At 29.3% G+C, this 20408-nt stretch overlaps 1 protein-coding gene across 2 annotated transcripts in view; it reads right to left on the bottom strand.

The window, feature by feature from the left end:
• Positions 1-11489: 11489 nt before the first annotated feature.
• LOC130901543 (rho-related GTP-binding protein RhoU-like) overlaps positions 11490-20408 on the bottom strand; it is a 134478-nt gene continuing 125559 nt past the window's right edge. For both annotated transcript variants that reach the window (XM_057812995.1, XM_057812996.1), the window contains exon 5: positions 11490-19011. In XM_057812995.1, coding sequence (XP_057668978.1) covers positions 18616-19011 — 396 coding nt within the window. In that variant the 3' untranslated portion in view covers positions 11490-18615. The remainder of the gene's footprint in view (positions 19012-20408) is intronic.

Raw genomic sequence — 20408 nt, forward strand, 5'->3', positions numbered from 1 at the left:
CAATTTTAGATAAAAATAAATATCATATTCATATTCAGCGACCCCAAAAATATAAGGAGAGACCATTTTTAGCGACTAGGACGAGGTTGGTCGGTTTTTCAATTTCTAAGCGAATTTTTAGGGGTGATCCCCTCCTCTAATATTATCTCTCTCTTTCAAAATAATGGGGTGAGTACCACAAGACAAACCTCAATATGTAAATTGTAATTTACTATCAATAGTTACCAATGCCGATATAAGTAACACATAATATTAAAAAGTTACAATATAGTTAGTGAGGTGATTAAATAACTGAGAAGTACAAGAATCTAGTTGCCGTTTTGCAATGGGTTGATTTATTGCGATTTATCAAGAAAAAACAAATTTTGAATATTACAATATCTTGAATTCGGGATAGCATCTTTTTTTGTCATAATTGAAAATGAAGGAAAATAAAGCAACATTAAAAGATTAATTAAGAGAAATTTCAATATAGAGGAACAAGGACTAGATAGCCTACACTGGACCTCAATTATTCGCTTATATTGCGAATGAGACAAATGATAAGATAAAAGATAAGAACAAAAATCAGAAGGAGAAAGTAAAAGAATAGAAGAAGAAACGAAGTTACATGACAATAGGCTAGAGAAGAGGAAAAACAACAGGAAAATTAAAAAAATAGTGAAATAAGATATAGAACCCAATAAACAAAAGAACGACTTAAGAAAAAATTGGGAATTAAGCAGAAAATATGAGGAAATAGCAAGAAGTTATAGAAGATGTACAAAGGAAACAGGAGGGCAAGTTAGGAAATATCCAAGGGAATAACGCAAGCTGTGGAGAAAACTAGAGAAAAAAAGTATGAGAAAATTAAGTAGAAGCAGATTATAGAATATGCCACTATTATATCATTACGAAAAATAAAGAAGCCATTAAGAAGCCATTTGAGATATATAAGCGGACTTTTGGGCAGACAATTAATGGACTTTTCGTTTCTCTTTACATTTGATCTGTATATTTATGAAGACATCCATATAATATTCATCAAGGTTTTTATATTATGTCACTTCTATGTATCTTCGACACCGTTGAGCTCATGGACTAAATTTACAGTACATCGCTCACCCAGTGTATTCTCCATATTTAACTCCATGTAACTTTTTCCTCTTTTGGACATTCTAAAATATACTTCAGGGAATGCGTCCTGAGTCTATTTAAGTCATAAGAAGTAGTTCGATTACATACTAAATTCCATCCCTACCGAAGCTTAAGTGTATGGAAAATTGTATTGAGTGTTGACATGCTTGTATTTGTTCACATGGTATATTGGTTCTTGATAAGGTTTGATCTATCAAAGTCCTTATTATAAACCATTATAAACTTATCAAGAACTGTCTAATGCTGGAAAATAATTTAGTCTATTAAAGCATTGCAGAAAAGAGCTACTTTCGAAGAAGTACAACTTATTTTCATCACGATACTTTTTTTTAAATAATTTTTGATCCTAATTTTCTGCGTTAGTGCAAAATTATAGTTGTTGAGTGAATATAAAAATAAATAAAATAAAATTTTTATTAGTTCGTATACTCAAAAGTTGAGAAAGTGAATTTTAAAATCAATTTTTATGATATATTCGTTTGTATAACTTCCTAATTATTTCTGTTTATGTTAATTTCGTTACCAATTTTTTTTGTATTTCATCCTAAACAAGTTTAAACAAAGAAAAGTGAGAATTAAAGTGAGGCAAATCAAATCCATCTAGAAATAGATAATGTGAATCAAATTTAATAGCAACAAACATTGCAAACCAGTAACAGAGTCGGCTTTTGGATTGGTTTAAAGTTATAAAACTATTTCTTTGGATAAAGTAAAATGAAATTACTTTTAACTTATATTATGTCGCGATCAGAGAAGCAAGCACCCTCTGAAATACTGAGCGATAGCATGCTTGGCCTGTTTCTTATTAATATCCAATCTCTAAGACACGAAACAGATGAACTGTATCTTCTACTAGAGGAGCTTAATTTCCAGAAATTGTCCCCGTCACTGAACATTGGTTAAATTATTATGAGCCTGGTTTGTTAAAAACTATACTACAGTAATCAGATTCAATGGAACTAATTTATCTCATGGAGGTATCATGTTCACAAACAATGACTTTTCCGACACAGTTCAGTGATTTAATATCTGAGAAAGTATTCGATTTTCTATCGTCAACCACAAGACTAATGACCTCTATATTATTTGTATTTACAGAACATCTAACGCTGACGTGCATACCTTCTTTCACAAACTACTGACCTTACTGGAGTTCTAGCCTCTAAAAAGCAAACTAATTCTGTGTGGCTATCTCAATATTGAACTCAATATTCCAGTATTTGTGCTGGTCAAGAATGTCTTCAGTCAATTTCCAATTCTTTTGGTATGGTCAGGCATATAAGGGCACCAACCAGTATAATTAAATCCAGTCTAGTACTATGTCGTGTCATCGTATGATTCAGAATCCACCGACTGTACTGTCTTTAATTCAGGTCTCTCCGATCATGAAGCAGTATTAAAAATTTTTCGTTGATATCCAGTACTAAAATACTACTCGCAAAATATGCCATAGCTTTTCGGAGAAAAATTTTCAAAACTTCAAGCTCGGTTGTAAAAAAACTGACTGTCTGGTGATGTGGACTTTGAATTTTCTAGATTCCTAAAAACACTAATTTTATACAGAAAAATTTATCATAACACAATGAAACCTTCCAAAGGTATTTATTATAGTAAGAGCCTCACCAATTCTCGTAATGTTTCTAAAGAAATATTATCCATTGTGAATGATTTAAGAAATAAGGCTTCTTCTTCGAGCATAATCTCTACTCCACCTGTTAACCTGTGAATGTAGCCAAAAATTTATCAAATTCTATTAACTCCTTTTTCATGATCCGCTTTCATATCTCTCTGATGGTAATACTAATTTACACAGTTTCTTTGTGCCCGTAGTTGTAGGAGAGCTTCGCAGTACAATTAATGACCTCAAAAATACTCACCTGTAACTGATGGACATTAAAAATGTTTCCGTGTCTGACGATTGCACAATAAATTACCTTACCACTTTAATTAACGTTTCATTTCAAAATGGCACTTTTCCGAATTGCCTTAAGATGGCTATAATTATACCTCTGCATAAAGGAGGAGATAAAAATTAAGCATCGAATTATCGGCAATTGCACTCCTTCCCACGTTATCTAATATCATCGAAATATTGGTCAAAAAGAGGGTTTTATCATTTCTGATTAAATATAAAATACTTACTATCCATAAATTTAGGTTTTTAAGTAACAAATGCATAAGTGATGCTATATTCTCCATTCTAAATAATGTCTACTCTAGCTTTAACAGCCATCACTCCTCTGCAACAAATTTTTGATATTTTTCTAAGGCTTTCGATTGTGTAGATCATAATATTTTAATTAACAAATTGCACTACTATGGTTTTAGGGGAAACCTCTCGCATGGTTTAAGTCATACCATACAGAAGTCAACTTGTAAGTATAAGGGTAGATACAACGATGTCTTCTTGCAAGCCAATAGAATGTGCCCCAATATTAAATACTAGGCCCTATTAAATATGTATTTTTGCTGACGATACTAGTTTGTTTTGGAGCAGCTCTGACCTCTCGCAACTTCATAGGACCTTAGGTGCTTTAATCACCTTAAATTACGGTGCGACTCTAATCTTCTGTGTCTAAACGTTTCTAAACTAAAGTTTTATTGTATAAAAATATATTGTAGCCTTTTTTATTAAATCTGTAAAATTCTTAGGGCTTGTTGGGGACAATTCCTTGAAATGGGAGTTAATACTTCCATCTTATCTAAAAAATAAAGTTCCTCCTGTTTTGTGCTGAGATCAGCTTTCCAAAAAACTGACCTTATCTACCTCCAATTTTGCCATGGACCTACATACGACTTATATACTAATTATTACCTCTCACTATTACCTATAATTTTGTTACTCGTTGTGGTTTTCTTCTTTATATTGAAATTTGTATCTTTATTTAGTTATTTTCATGTTCCTTTTTTAGTTTTTACAAGCTGTTGTCTACAAATTGTAACAATTTTTTGACAATAAAGCATTCTTTTTTCTCTTTATTAATAATTTCCAATGCGGTAAATTATAAACTTTAACTAAACTTCAGAGGGCGTTAAAATATATCAACCTTTCTATTTCTTGACACAGTTTGTTGACAACAGTCAGTAAAATTTTTGAGTTTACAATTGACACTACTGTCTTTATACTGAATGTTTGATTTAGGTATGTGTGAATGGAACTGTTTTCTATTTCACTTCACGTTTCTATACATTAGGTAAATATGATTAAATATAGACAAAAGAAGGTAATGTAAGTACACTGGAAGTATGTAATACGGCCTAGTCTAAACAAATTTGGCAAATATTTCTCCTTGTTCAAATGGATATACCTTCGTTAAGTCGACAAGCAGATCAAAAGCAATGGAGGGAAAAGTTTTTGACAGAGATTTTACAACGTGAAAGTAAAAGGTCTTCTCATTATAATGTATTATCAATGAGGTTAGGTTAAGTTAGATGTGGTTAAGATGGATTAGGTTAGGTAAGGCAATGATACTCTGCCACCAAAGCACACCATGTAAAAATAAATAACAATTTGAGATATGATTACTGCTTTCATTGAAAAAACACTTATGGATGATTGTAACACCATCTAACTCTTGAAGTGATGACGAATTTTTCCATATAATTTTCTATTTTTGTTTCTTACTGCCACTCAGTGGAAGGGGAAGTGGCATTACATTCTTTAGATAGAGTGTGATATTTTTTATGCTACATACGATTCTAAGCTGGCATATGCATTTTACTAAATTGTACATTTTGGCTTTTGCATACTTTTGTTTATTGATTTCTTGATAAAAACAAAACCACACTCATTACCAGCATATACAATAATCAAACTATTTCCTTTTGATTTGAGTTGAACTACTTTCATTCGAAGCATCACCTCAACTTTTGCGTGTGGTATGTGTTGAGTGATTGTTTCATCCATATTCATTACAGGGCGACCTTTTCGATACATATTGAGAGTTCTTAAGTGGTTTATACGAAGGTTCTGGATTTCATTTTCATTATCACACTTTCCTTTTTCTCGAGGAAATTATAGCAGTTGGCATATTGAGACCTGGGAATCAGCCAAAAAGGTGATAGGTTGCGTGGATTGGTCAGATTTAGAATACAGAATCGGATCCGTTCTTAGATGAATAAAGAATCACTCTACCATCACTCTCATAATAATGACTTCGAAGTGGAAGTAGAGACGTCTAGAGAAATATTTGTTTTATTTCTGATTAAATGAAATATGAAAAGAAATTACTTGATCATGTATATCTGTAAAAAAATCTTCAAATCGCATAATGTTCACTTTGTCATATGGATAAAGAGTAAACTACTGAGAGTAGAAATTACAGTAAATTAGAATATCAATTTATGTGAAGTTTCTCGTTAATGTATTGATTTAAATTCGATAGAAGCTACTCATTAATCTATTGTGTTAGGAATAACTTGAGAAGAAATTAACATCTATACTACGAATTGAATTGCTAGAAATTACCTGATAAAATTAATTTAATTATGTTCTCTTAACCATTCAAAGAGGAACAAATCGAAACAATAGATGTATCTGAATGCTTTATGAGAGTGATTTCATTGTATAAGAAAGTTAGTAAGAAAAAGATCCAAATTAAACATATAAAGTATTTTACGAGTAGATAATATTTTTCACTTAAATGCATTAATAAATCTCGGTAATCATTTATCAGATGCGAATATAGCTAAGTGCTATTTTACTGACAAATTGTTACAAAACATGTTAATGTAAATGTATATGAACAATTTTAGTGGCTGTGCATCAGAAATATAAGGTTACCGGCCCTGTCAGAAAATATTTGGGATCCTTTTTTTGTCATTTCAACCAGTTCCCTTATCTTATTATACTGTAAACAACGGTTTTAAAAATAAAAAACTATTTGTCAAATATATCTCGTTGGAAATCTACCTATTGAGTCTTTTATAAGCACCGGATTTTTTGGCAATTTGTGGCAGTGAAATTTACTTGGGAAACTAAAATTCTTAATTATAACAACACATATTTCAACTATTCACTCATTACAATAATATGATTTATTTATAAATAACCGAATATCACAAGATTCATATTTTTCAGAATAAATGGAATGATCCTACATAAATATTTATATTTTTAAAATTACTTGAGTAGAATTTATACCTTCTTCAGACTATTTGAAAATCAATCTCTATTGCTACAAAACTATGAAACTATGGTGAATGTAAATCAAACAAAGCTTCTAAGTAGTTGGTTATAGAAATGTATTTCAAATCTTGGTATTCAATTTAACATATAAAAAGTTCCATTGTGTATTATTGGTATAACTGGAACATTTATAAAGACAGTCGTTTTATGTTATGATTCTTAATATGATAAATTATTCTTGGATGTCTTGATATATTGTATAATTTGGCTTTCATCAGTAAAAGGAGATATTTTTTCTGGGATTAGCTAATAAGGTTATGAGGAAACCAATTTTTTATATGTTATAGCTGGTTCATGCTCACAATAAATACACTGTAGTGTACTTTGGCTCGCTAACAAATAAAACATGGCAGCTCTGAAACATTACAGGGGTAAGAATTCCCATGTCATAGAAAAACCGAAATGCTCATCAAGATTTAATTTCATATGTAGCACAAAACTATCAGAGTCGAAATTACTTAAAAAAAACAGTCAAAACTGTTAATTTAATTTAAGTTAATTTGAAATTACGTTTTCGGAAACAAATACAATTATCGTGTGTTTTCATAAATAGTCAACCGTCTTATCGTCCCAAATCGTCTTGCGACATGTGTGTTGTTTGAATTGCATGAAGGGGTTTAAGGGTCATTGGGACTTGAAAAGGATATTCTATAGATTTAATGAAATATACAGCTATAAAAACAGCCTATTTTCACATTCAATTATAAATAATTTCAACAAAACTGTTGGTTAAAATTGAAATTTTGAGGAAATATCACGAATTATTTCACATTGTCATTAGCGAAAAGTATTAATTGTTATGAGGTACTTCTTGAACTTGAATATGTTTACTGAAGGGGAAAATAATGATTATATGATACTTGGCAACACAAATCGTAAAAAACCTATGATAATGTAGCTCACTAATTTAATAAATCTTATCCAAATCGCAACCAATTTTTAGTCAATAATTGAGATAAAATACATGAAGGATATACAGTTAAATTATGATCATGGACACTATCCTTATATACCTTTAGATTCCGTTTTTTTTTTTTCGATAAGTAGCTGATTCTCATAGTTTTTAAGTTTAAATTAGGTACTATTATATTACTCTAAAGATCTTAGAGTCTGCCACATATTTCATTAATCACTTGAATAAAACTTTTTAATAGTTTATGATGAAAATTTATTTCATTCCTCTGGGTATGATAGAAGGAATTTGTCTCTTTGAATTTAAGTGATAATTCTAAAAATTTGTCACAAACTTACATAAATACCAATATTAGAGAACTCTTACTACTTATAACTTCTGTTGTTTCACTTCGCAATGGACGAAAAAAAACGTTTCTAAAGAGTCGTTATCATATTAGATTAGATTATTTATAGTCTAATTTATTCTTGGATGTCCCGATATATTGTAAATTTACCTTTGATCAGTAAAAGGAGATAATATTTTCTCTCTAATTACCTACTAATGAGATTATAAGCAAACCAGTTCTGATATTATGAACTAGCTGGTTCATGCTCACAATAGGCAACCAATTACTCACCATAGTGTACTTTGGCTAGATAACAAGTTAGTAACAGGGTAACAAGAAGCTTCGTTTCTTTTTTGACATGACTCATTTTCTAAATAATGCTACAGATGGATTCTACGGAGGCTTTTATACAGGGAGATGAACAATAGATCAAATTATTATTATGGAAAATCTTAAAGAGCATGCTTACGAACAAATCTGCATCCATCGATTACAAACAGACCTATCAAGAAAAAAATATATGAAAAAATGGTAAAATTAAATATAACAGATAAATTGAGGAGACTAGTGAAAATGATCTTACGGAAAATCAAGAGCAAAATAAGGTTTGGGGGAAGTACTTCCATTTATGGAAATAAGAAATAAATAAATGTATAGTATATGCGGGAGACATAGTAGTCGTGGCAAGAGCTTCAAATCATAAATCTAAGCTATTGAATGACTGGTGAAAGAATATAACTTAGTAATCAACGAGTAAAAACAAAATATATGAAGAAAGGGAACTATAAAAAAGACAGTAAAAACAGAAAAAAGGCAGTTAAGTAGCAGAAATGGTATAAAAATTGTAAAATTTGTCAAGATATGTCTAGAGCAGCTGAAATAAGAATGTACCAAACAGTAATAAGTATCAATTACCCAAGCACTGGGCAATGAACAAAAAAATAAATAAATTTAAGGGATGACGTGGACAGAACAATTAACAAACAACTATCAGAACCTTATGATCATAACCTATAAAGGTAGTGAAGCTGGGTGAAAAGAAGAGGAAGACCAAGGAGAAAAGGGTTGCAGAAGATTAGGAATATTTGAAAGTAGTGGGAGTGAGGGACTGGAAGAATTAAACAAAAATATGCTGCTATTTGAATACGATTTATTTTATGAGTGAGCTACATTATCATAGGTTTGTTACGATTTGTGTTGCCTAGTATTATATTATCGTTATTTTCCCGTTCAGCAAACATATTCAAGTTCAAGAAGTACCTTATCACAATTAATACTTTTCGCTAATGTCAATGAAATACTTCGTGATATTTCTTCAAAATTTAAATTTTAACTATCAGTTGTTGAATGTGAAATTAAGCTGTTTTTATAGATGTATATTTCATAGGATATGTAGAATACCCTTTTCAAGTTCCCAATGACTCCTTCATGTCATTCAAACAACATATATGTCTCAAAACGATTTGGGGCGGTAAGAGGGTTGACCATTTATGAAAATTTTTTAAAGTAATTTCGACTCTAAGAGAGCTTTGTGCTACATATGAAATGAAATCTTGATGAGTATTACGGTTTTTCTATGGGGATTCTTACCCCTGTACTGTTTCAGAGCTGCCATGTTTTATTTGTTAGCGAAAGTACACTATAGTGTATAATTGGTTGCCTATTGTAAGCATGAACCAGCTATAACATATAAAACACTGGTGTCCTCATAATCTTATTAGCTAATCACAAAAAAATATCTCCTTTTACTGATGAAAGCCAAATTATACAATATATCAAAATATCCGAGAATAATTTACCATATTAAGAATCATAACATAAAACGACTCTCTTTATAAATGTTCCTGTTATACCAATAATACACAACTACTTAGAAGTTTTGTTTGATATATATTCACCGTAGTTTCTTAGTTTTGTAGCAATACCAACAACAGCAAAGTATGCAGGTATATAAGGATGCTATTACCATATTTCAATATTATCTGTTATTCTTGTCTCCTTCTTACATGATAAATTAGTAATAATTTTACGCATTTTCGATCAATTAATTTAGTTTTGCACATTTTTTTTCTGCATCTGCACAACAATATTCGATAGCAATAATAATATCAACTTTTGTTGGATCTTCTAAAAGCATATAATTGACAGTCTCCCAACTGAATTATTGATTAACTTTTCCAATACATATTCTTGATGAGGATTTCTATTTTCTTCTTCACAGCTCAATTATTGAGGATACCAATATAAATACAAATCGTGTATTAAGTTGGAATATCTGGAACCGTTGACGATATTCATACTGAATATACTGTTTACATCATCATTCAGGATACCAATATAAATACAAATCGTGTATGTAAAATCGAATCAGCTTATGTAAAAGTTGAGTTATTGAGATATTGTTTCATGCTTTTGGCAAAAGAGGGTAAAGTTATGAAATATGTAGGTTCAGTTAAAAAAATGATGACACTCCTACAGGAACTTAAGAGTTTTAAAACTATTAATAAAGCAAAATAAGTGTGCAGACTATGGTCAGTAGAATGTACTATTGAGTGGTTCTGTGGTAAGATGTTTTCCAATAATTAATAAATGATGATTAAAATATTTGTAGAATAGATAAAACATATTAGTAGATATCTTAAAAATATTATTATAAAAATATAGTACATATTAGAATCAGTGTATTCACCTCGAAATTTCAATAAAATGATATTACACCAGGTAGATTGAAATAAACTAATTGATCTAATTATGGTAAATTGGGCTGAGGTTTTTTATATCTTGTCTATCATTCACAGAACATTTATCTTGTTTTGTGTGTATCATTTCTTTGATTTCTAATTTTGGTAGTTCGTGTTTGAGTTAAGATTTTTGTTTTTTTTTTAAATAAAATTCATGATGTTCATTTTTTTCGTGTTTATGTAGAGCAGTCGATGCATGTTTTGTGTATTTGTGACCATTTATTCTGTTTTCTAAATATTGTATAGTCATTCCTATATAATTTTTAGGACAATTCAGACATGGTATGGAATATATAATATATGATTTCATGGTGTCTTTAGTTTTATTTTTTAGTGTAGTGAAAAGTGGTGATAATGTGTTGTGATAATTGTGATTGTGATAATATATTTCAATTTTTCTGATAGTTGGTATGTATAGGGGAATGCTATATATGTATCTATTTTTTACTTGAATTTATTTGTGTACTTGGATTTATATTGTTCTCATTGTGTAATTTATTTGTACATTGTCGGATGATTCTATTAATTTGATTTTTTGGATATTGAATATTCTTCTAAGAATATTTTTTATTACTTCTCGGTGATATTAGATAGAAATTAAGTTATTATTTTATCCAAAACAACCTACGAACCCAAGAAAATAGAGAGAGGAAAAAAATAAATTTTCACTCAAATGGTTGAAGAAATCTTTCTTCTCTTTAAGTCTTTATCAAAATTAATTTCAAATATGTAGCAGTTATAATTGCACATCCTCTTTCTGTAGTTGGAATGAAAGACCTATACGGGGTTTATGATGTATATCTGTGTTGGTTACTAATGATTACCAATTTTGAATTTCTAATGTATTGTCTTATTTCTTCTTGATATTTTTCTAATGAAATACTTTTCTATATTATCTATTTGTCAGTATACAATTAAAATATTCTGCACTGTATATTTATAAAATATGCTTTTAAATATGTTTTTTATTTATTGTATATATTATTTATTTATCGGAAGCACATGAAAATCAATTTAATCCTTAGTCAAACAATTGAAATTGGGTTTCCTCATTACATGATTCATTTGATACAGTTTTGATCAGTTCAAACATCGGTGTTAAAATTTTGGAATAATATATTAGCAAAAAACAATCATCTCAAGTCAATGTCCTTGATTGTAATATACTTATAAATAACACACTTTATCAATAAATAAATACTTTTATTGGTTTAAAAGCACTTTACGAACATTGTGATAACATAAAAAATTGCATTATATACAGTACAATATTAAAAAAAATATAACCAAACAATTTAGAAACACGAAATTACATTAAAGAAGTTACACTTGCAAAGTTGTTCTAGTAAATCACCAATTTCTGATGTCATATTTAGAGTAGTATTTAGAGGTCATTCTTTTCTTTGCAATTATATTATTATTGAATCTTAAACAAATCCTTACTTATATTCATCACTTTTATCAAAACGGAGTATCAAAACACGGAACCAGTAACGTTTGTTATCTATCTGACCTTCTTTATAAAAATTATACAGAACCCAAATTTTAGGAGAAGTGGCATGCAAACTAGTAATTTTTACGATAAGATTATATGATATAAATTGTCTGTGAAATCACAAAAAAAAATCAGTTTTATATCGGTGAAAAATATTCATAAAAATACTCCAAATCACCATGATAAGAATTCAATTTGATTAAATTTTAATCAATTTCATAGGATTCCATACACAATTAAATAGCGTTAAGCAAAACGTTAATGGTTCGTTATAAATTCACTTAGAAACACTACGAGAATCTTAAATAAATAATTTATATCGATATCATTTGATTACCTACAGGAGAACTATATAAGAATGTTTTTGATTAAATCGCCAACTTACAGTCAAATATGTATTTTCAAATCATCATATTTTGTTTAAATAATCCCATAAATTGTATGCAAAAAATTCGTTGCTATAAATGAGCGTCACCAAAACTCTTATAAAATATTTATCTAAACTCAAACTCTTAGAAATTGATTTTAATTATTTAGAAATCTCTTTATTATTTGAGTTTTTTGCTATAACATACGATGTTTTTCTCAAGCAACATCTATTATTACTTTACTTTTATCTGTGTCATAACCATTTTGTGCGTCGTAGATGCCAAGAAACGTTATTATAAATATTTGGTAATTAGTTGTTTATCCATAAAATTTTTTTTGTATTCTTGGAAAATCTAAACATTTTAATATAATCCTACATTTGGGTATAAATATAAATTTGAGTTTCGTCTTCTTCAACACAAGTAGTATGGTATATCAAAGATAGACGAATTTTAGAGACCTGTGGAGGAATTACACTACAACACAAATTTTAGTGAATAAGTAAGACAAACAAATGAAGGTTAGAAGTGGAAAAATGTCTTAAGGTGTTAAGAGCTTGGACTTCACTTAGGTGTGTTACTTGCTACGTATATATCTTTTGTTGAGAATCCCAGCTCTATTTATTGATTGGGTTTTTTTTATCACGCCTCAGTGTGTTTTCCACATTATAATATAATTACAGCAAATTAGAAGAAACAACTGTTCCGTGTAATTTGAGCTAGACCCCTTGATTTCTCTTTTAATCATAAACCTTTTTTCTTCAAATTTCACTAAAATAGTTTTAGCCCAACTGTTAATCTAAAAATTTTATTTCTTCTGGCAGCGTCTGTAAGTAGTTGTGGTAGTACTGAGAGCGTCTATTAAGTGAGACTGATTCAATATACGAGTACACGAAATAAACAAATGCTAATTGGGTAGATATTTTGTTTCTGTATATTTGTTATTCTTTTGGCTTTTCTCGCCTTTTTTAGTTGGTCAATGCAGCATTCCATACACGAGCCCATTTTCTGTGTTTTCTCTATTAACAATCGGACAATTTAGTGTATCATTTGAAATTTCAAATAATTGTTCCACAGAATTTTTATGGTTCAAATGGCTTATGGTGCACCTATGGTCTTGTCACAAAAGTATGACACAATAAAAAATGAACTTTCTCTATGTATAGTGACTGTTGATCGAGATCTGTAACTTTTACCTACATACTGAGCGTAAAAGTAAGACAAAAGTTTATTTCATGGTGTTACAAACTCAACCACGAGCAAAAGATGTGAAGGACTCCAATATCAAATTTAAGTTCTTTTAAACAAATGTAACGTCAATGAATCAGTAATTTTATAATTCACATCCTGTATGTATGTTTGTATGTTTAAAATAAATATTATTAAAATCAAAGTAACTTGATATCTTTACTTAAATAAGAAATACAGAACAATGAGTTGTAGCATTCATTTCTTTATTTAACTTATTTATCTGAAGCAACTACAATAAACTATTTTGTATCTATCAATATAGACGTGATAAATGTAAATAAAAAGTTATTTCAATCATTGTTCCAATGAAGATGATTCACATAATATATTTGTCGTAATACAGAATATAGATTGGAGTAATTTAACCAAAAACATTTTTATTTCTTTAAGAAAAATTTCTCACGCTAATTAATTAAAGTAATATTTATCACACACAATGGAAGTAATCGTTTACATGAAAAAATTGAATAGATACTACAGAAACTTATGTATGCTACAATAAACAATAGATTATTTCAAATATTAACGGTTCCAAAAATTTAAGAATGCGTAAATCTGATCATATAGAGGGTTGCATTTAAGATGAAGACCTATTTATACTGAGTTAAACAGGGTGGGTAGTGGCCCTCATTTTTGAAGATAATTAACAGAAATGAATACTATTCCTATCGTCACGACATTTTCGTACACCTATCATTACTATGACCCGTCAAATGACCAGTATTTAGAAAAACTTAATACAGAATGAAAAAAAAATGACGAAAAAATTATATTTTTTGAAATCAAAATTATAACATCAATCTGCCATTATTATTAATTGAAGTTTTCTACATGTATGTAATAGTTTGAATTGTACATTGTTCGTCAGTATTTCACATTTTTTGTTTGGTTTATTGTCTTAATAATAATTTGATTTGATTTTTCCGTACATATGAAGCTGTATTTACATGCTGATCGCTCATCTTTTTCTAGCTGTTGTTAATACTCGCTCCGAGGCAAGTTTTTTTACCAATTGAAAAAAAAAATCTTGACTCTTCACACTATTGAACATGAACATTGAACCAGAAATGTATATCCAAAATGGCCATATTCGACAGTTCCATCTGACTTGATAATTTCTATCCATTGGGTCTGTTACATCTATGTCAAATTTTGTAGTATTGTAAACAATAAGTATCTATGGTATATTATTCTATTTCCACGGTATATACGGATCGACTAATGTTAAAGAAACATTATAAATTATAAAAATGGTTATTTGACCGGGCACGGTAGGAATAGTATTAGAAATTGATACCAAGACTCCAACGAGAAATAAAAATATGGCCTATGGTCGATATTTTGGACAACATTAGGGTTTCGAAATATCTAAGCCCATTAGCAGTTTAATGTTTTATATTCAAATATTTTATTGCAATTTTATTATTGAGATGGTTGAGGGAAAACATACAATAAATAGTTATAATAAGTATTAAGTTCAATCTCTCTCAACAAAGTTCCCGCCTGTTTGAGAGAAGTTTTCACTTCACATACTTGTTTTGTTTTGCCACAAATTTCTCGATTCTTGAATTTTTTTTATAAATTTTATTCTTCATATACTAATGATTATCATGCAGTCTAAACTTTTATTGAGAGGTAAAGCCGAATTGTCATGAATTGTACTGCAATTTATTGTTAAAGCAAGTATTTTACTTTGTTATGGGAACGTCCATACACCACGTAGCTCGTCCATGACGGGGGGAATAAATTCAAATACTACGGCTAAGCATTGTGACGGGGGGAAGAGGTGAGAGCAGAGCTACGTAGTTTTCTTTCCGATGAAATTTTGTTAAATAAAAATGATTTCATATTTCTTATTTTTTTCTTGAGTTTCTTTCTATCAAATGTAATTCATACTGTTGCAGGTAGGAGTTGTGATATTTGCGGCGTTATTCTGCCTCAAAAAAAAAACAAAAAGTACACAGTTCATTTCATGAATGTCGTACCAAATTTAATTAGAAACAAAATTTCATGGCAGGTATGCATTCAAACTATATATGCCTAAAACCGATCTAAGTATAGCATAAAAGTGTATTGCTATGAGATTTTTTATGAAAATGCCTAGTTGACGGCTGTCCATTGTCGATAAACTTTTAAAAGAGCCATATAAGCCATTTTAGGAACGATAAGTAAAAATAAGAAAGAGTTACATCCAGAGTTATTAGAAACGAAAGGCAGGAATACTAAATCTTCAATATTCTGTTTTGAACAAAATAAAACTTTGTCAAAAAAAAATGAATGTGTATTATTTATTACCAGATTGCATTAAGGAGTGGAAATTTCAGAATTAAATGGTAAGCCAATAATAATTGTTAATTATAGTCGAAGCCAAGGAAGGGTAAACTTCCGCGTATGACTACCATCTATTAAGTGCAGTGTAAAAATGAAATCACGGAAAGTACTGTACTGAATGCGCCTCAAACCAAGAAAAAATTGTGTTGAAATATGTTACTAAATATGCAAGTAAGAGATTTTTGATTATGTATCTCTTTAATAATGAAAATACATTTTTTATATTATGGTTTTTCAAACTCGTAACATTTACGACAGTATAGTAATTACGTATATCATATATTATATAAAATTGTAATATTCCATCAATTTCGTCATTAATTGTTAACAATATAATATTTTACTAAAAATACTGTTGTTTCACGATATGTTTTATAGATGCAATGAGAAAAAATATTAGAAGAATAAGTTGGAATTGAATTTGTTGATTTGAATATATATAACTCAGATTCACTCTTTTCATTCTAATTTGGAAATTTTGTTATAAGTTACCTCACCAAAATTATTGAAAGTGAATTTCAGTTTCACCGGTACTGTACAAGGAAATTGAATAACCAGATATCCAACTGAAAACTCTTGTATGACGAATAAAAAATGAATGGAGGAGCGTATGATTCGTTGAACAAGCCTGGGTGTTATGGAAGGATAATAACTTAGTCATATTATCATTAATAATCGAAAATTTAATTTCCTCAACTCAATATGGTTAGGTACCTACAAACAGTCTATGGGAGAAATGAACTTGTGAACAGCAACATCTCTAATCATAGGATAGGTTTTAAATGAAAACCGATTCTGATTTGAAATTTTTGAGTTTTTCACGTTCAACGCGTGGTTTTGATCAAGTCAGATTGGGAATAGAATAAATATTTTAAACGGAGGACATGTAGTCTATGTTTTACAATAATAAGTAAAACCTCCCTCATCTACCGGTCCTCGTACTAATTTTAGAAGTATTGACTCTCGATACGCAGAACAACATTCCATATCTCGGACAAAGTATGTAATAGAAACACCGCAAAAGTGAAAAACAAAATTTTGTAGTCGGTGCAATATGGCCTTACATGATAAATGTTTTTAATTTAGTACAATAATTTATAATTCATAAGATACCTTTCAAGAGATTTTTGTGGTTTGGTGATAAGTTTTTGATTTGCCCAACGGATCGTTAACCCTATGCTTTAAAATTAGTTCTGGTTATTTTCCAATGTACTGGTTAACCACCCCTACCAAAAAATTAATAAATATGTTGAGATGACAAAAATATGAGAATGTCTTCATCTAAAAGGCGACACACTGTATATCACGTTATGAAGAGTAGCATTATTATTGGATACATTAGAAATATTTCCAAATTTAGTTAGAAATATTCAATCCGATTAATTTGTATATTTCTGGGTTTTTTTTTGATTTTTTGGAGATAATTCATTTACCACAAAAAACGCAAAAAATTTGTTTTGGATACTCTACAGATAATTTAAAATGTCAAACCATAGAACTGAAATTTTATCAAAACTATGAACAATAAAATTATAAGTAAATTAAATAATGTGACAAATTAAATAAAGTAATAAAATTGACACATAACAGATATCAACAAATAACAAATATTATTGAGAAATTTCTATAGAGTACGAACTAAATATATCAATTATGAATTAAAAGCTTCATATGTGCAGTAAGAAATCTGTAATTTTAAGTAATCTGTAATTTTAGTTTATATTTGGAACCATTGACAAAATAAAAAACATAGTTATAATTACATGACATATTGAAGCAACCAAAATTGCACGTATTGGTGAAAATCATGTGTCACTAGATAGGGCTGAATTTGGCTTCTATAGCGGTGAACATCAATATAATCTGTAAAGGGGTGTTTGATGCTGTTAATTTTTGTTTTGTGTTTTTAATTATTTTAGTAGGATTTTCTTAATTTTAGAACAAAAAGTAATGTTTAAGAATCATTCTAAAAACGACGAAAATTGAAATAACCTTTTTTAACATCATGGAATATGTTGGAGACAGAAGCAGACCATTAAAATAACACAATACAATACAATTTTTACCATATTTATATTGTTTTCGAAGTGCACCTTATGAATGTGTGTTTGTTTTTATCTCAGCACTTTAAACAGATATATTATTTGACTATTTTGACTAAAATTTCAAATAACACTTACTTTTGTTTATAAAACAACACAATTAGTTCGTATTCTAGCCATGTTGTTCACCTCTATTGAAGTTTGAAAGAAAATTAACAGATGTCGCCCACTTCGTAATTTTCGCGAATAGTGAATTTGGTATGAAATTTTAATTGAGTTCTTCCATGTAACATATCGATAGAGAGGGATCAGTCAAAAATTCATATAACAAGTAGAGAGAGACTTTTAAAAATGTATAAACTACAAGTATTTTATAAAAAAAATATTAAAAATAAAAAATGAAGTTTCAATTTTTTTCAATATTAAGTATTATTACCTAGAATCTATATCTCTATTCTGAAAAATACGATGCTCGAAGATTTATCCGAGATTGTAGTGAATAATTCCGAAAAAATTAAGAATAAACTAAGTATATGGATATTTAAAAAATATATCACCTCATTTTTTACTAAAATATTTTCAGTAGATGGTGTTTATATACGAAACAAGAAACCAATGCAAATTTTTTATCATGTAGGAATATGAATTGACGAATTTCATTAAGATACATAATTAAATGAAACTCTAATATTCATTCCTTTTAGCATTGGTTTCTGCCAATACCATATTTAATAAAAAATACTGACGTTAACCGAGCACAAAATATTCTTTTCATGCTTTACAAATTCTGTACAGAGAATGAAAAAATTATTCCGTAATAACTAACGAATACAACAAAGTAGTTTCATCCAAGGTCGCGTTTTTCTTTTTTGTCTTTTTAAAGCTATCACAATGGCTGTATCAAAGGCTTCTTTTAAATGAGTGCATGCCAAAGCAGAGGTCTCTATGTAAGGAGCATTTAGTCTTTCGGCGAGGCCTCTAGCTTCTGACTGCATCACTGGTCGTTGGCCGAATTGTCTCAGCCGGTTAATCACATCAACATTAGTCGCAAGATCCGCTTGGGTTCCTACAAGAACTACAGCTGCGCCTAATCGAGAAAGTTCGTCAGCCCATCTAGTACATGCAGATATGAAAGAATTAGGCTTTACAATTGAAAAACATAACATAAAGACGTCACTGCCCGGGTAGCAAAGGTGCCTAAGAGGATTGAGTCCATCCTGAAACAAATAAAAAATAATGATTATCAAATGATAACGATACAAACTGTGTGAAATATAAATTAATTGTTTTTTATAAAAATAAATGACTGATAGAAAAACAATGAAATTTTTTAGGTTATCTCGTTTCCAAAAATAATATAATTTATGTTGGATTATAGTATATTAATCACGAGTGAATAATGAAGGTAATTTATTCCACTCTCTAGCACTCGTGGCAATAAACTCTATCTCGTGAATAATTACTCATTATATGCGAGTAGAATATTATACTTATCCACGACTACTGAATATATTTGTTGAAGTTTGTTTGATGGAAAATGTTGTTACATTATTAGGAACTATTATTTTAATCTTATAAATATCACATTAAATGTAGATATTATTATTCATTTATATACAGTTATTGATAATTTTAATAATCGATCATATCTCATAATAATTAAGACAAATATCTATGTATTTAGCTTAACAAATATTTTGTACCTTACAGCATGATGTCATTTATTTATATTTATTAATAATTCCCCCAAGTACATTCCAAGTCGCTGATAGCTCAATGTATATGAACCGTGCCTTCCGACTACGGGTTAAGGGTTCGAATCTAGACTAGGAAAATGCACTTTTAATTTTTTTGTGTATAGAACTGAATTGAATATATATATATATATATATATATATATATATATATATATATATATATATATATATATATTGGTTTACATGATAAAATTTTGAAAGGCAATTTTTGTAGCAAAGCAATATAATATAGCTAAATCAAGGAAGCACTTTGCAGCAGTGATTCATGTATCATTGCCGTGATTAATGGGTATTATTAAGATCGAGCAAACACTATAATGGATATATTATACAACAGTCGTGGATAAAATCCATTTCTATTTTCAATCATGTTTTATACCAGGTTCCATTTATCTCCTCATGTATTTTGTGATTGTAATTAATAGACAACCGGAGCATGACGGCACGGCCGTGTTGTGTTGTAGTTCACTTTCCAAACAAAGGTAGTGTGTATTCGTTATTTAAAATTGTCTAATTAGTTTACTGTTGTGGTAATGTATATATACCAGAAGGTATTCTATTACAAAATTTATCAAAGAAAATACGAAAAAATCACAAATCACTAAACATACATACGAGTACGATCGTTAACATTAACATTAACGTTAACCAAATAATGTTTATTAGGAGACAATTATAAAAAACAAATCTAATCCCCTCATAATCAAGTTACATGCATTTTTTAGAATTATAGGAGAAATATGAGAGGAAATTCTAATGATTTTTGGTTGATATTAATTATGATGGTGACATATAAAAACACAAACAAAACAATACGAATGTTTGAAAAAAGTATGCTTTCTACAGAAACAAGGAAT

This window comes from Diorhabda carinulata, chromosome X, assembly GCF_026250575.1.
Source record: "Diorhabda carinulata isolate Delta chromosome X, icDioCari1.1, whole genome shotgun sequence".
Taxonomy (NCBI): domain Eukaryota; kingdom Metazoa; phylum Arthropoda; class Insecta; order Coleoptera; family Chrysomelidae; genus Diorhabda; species Diorhabda carinulata.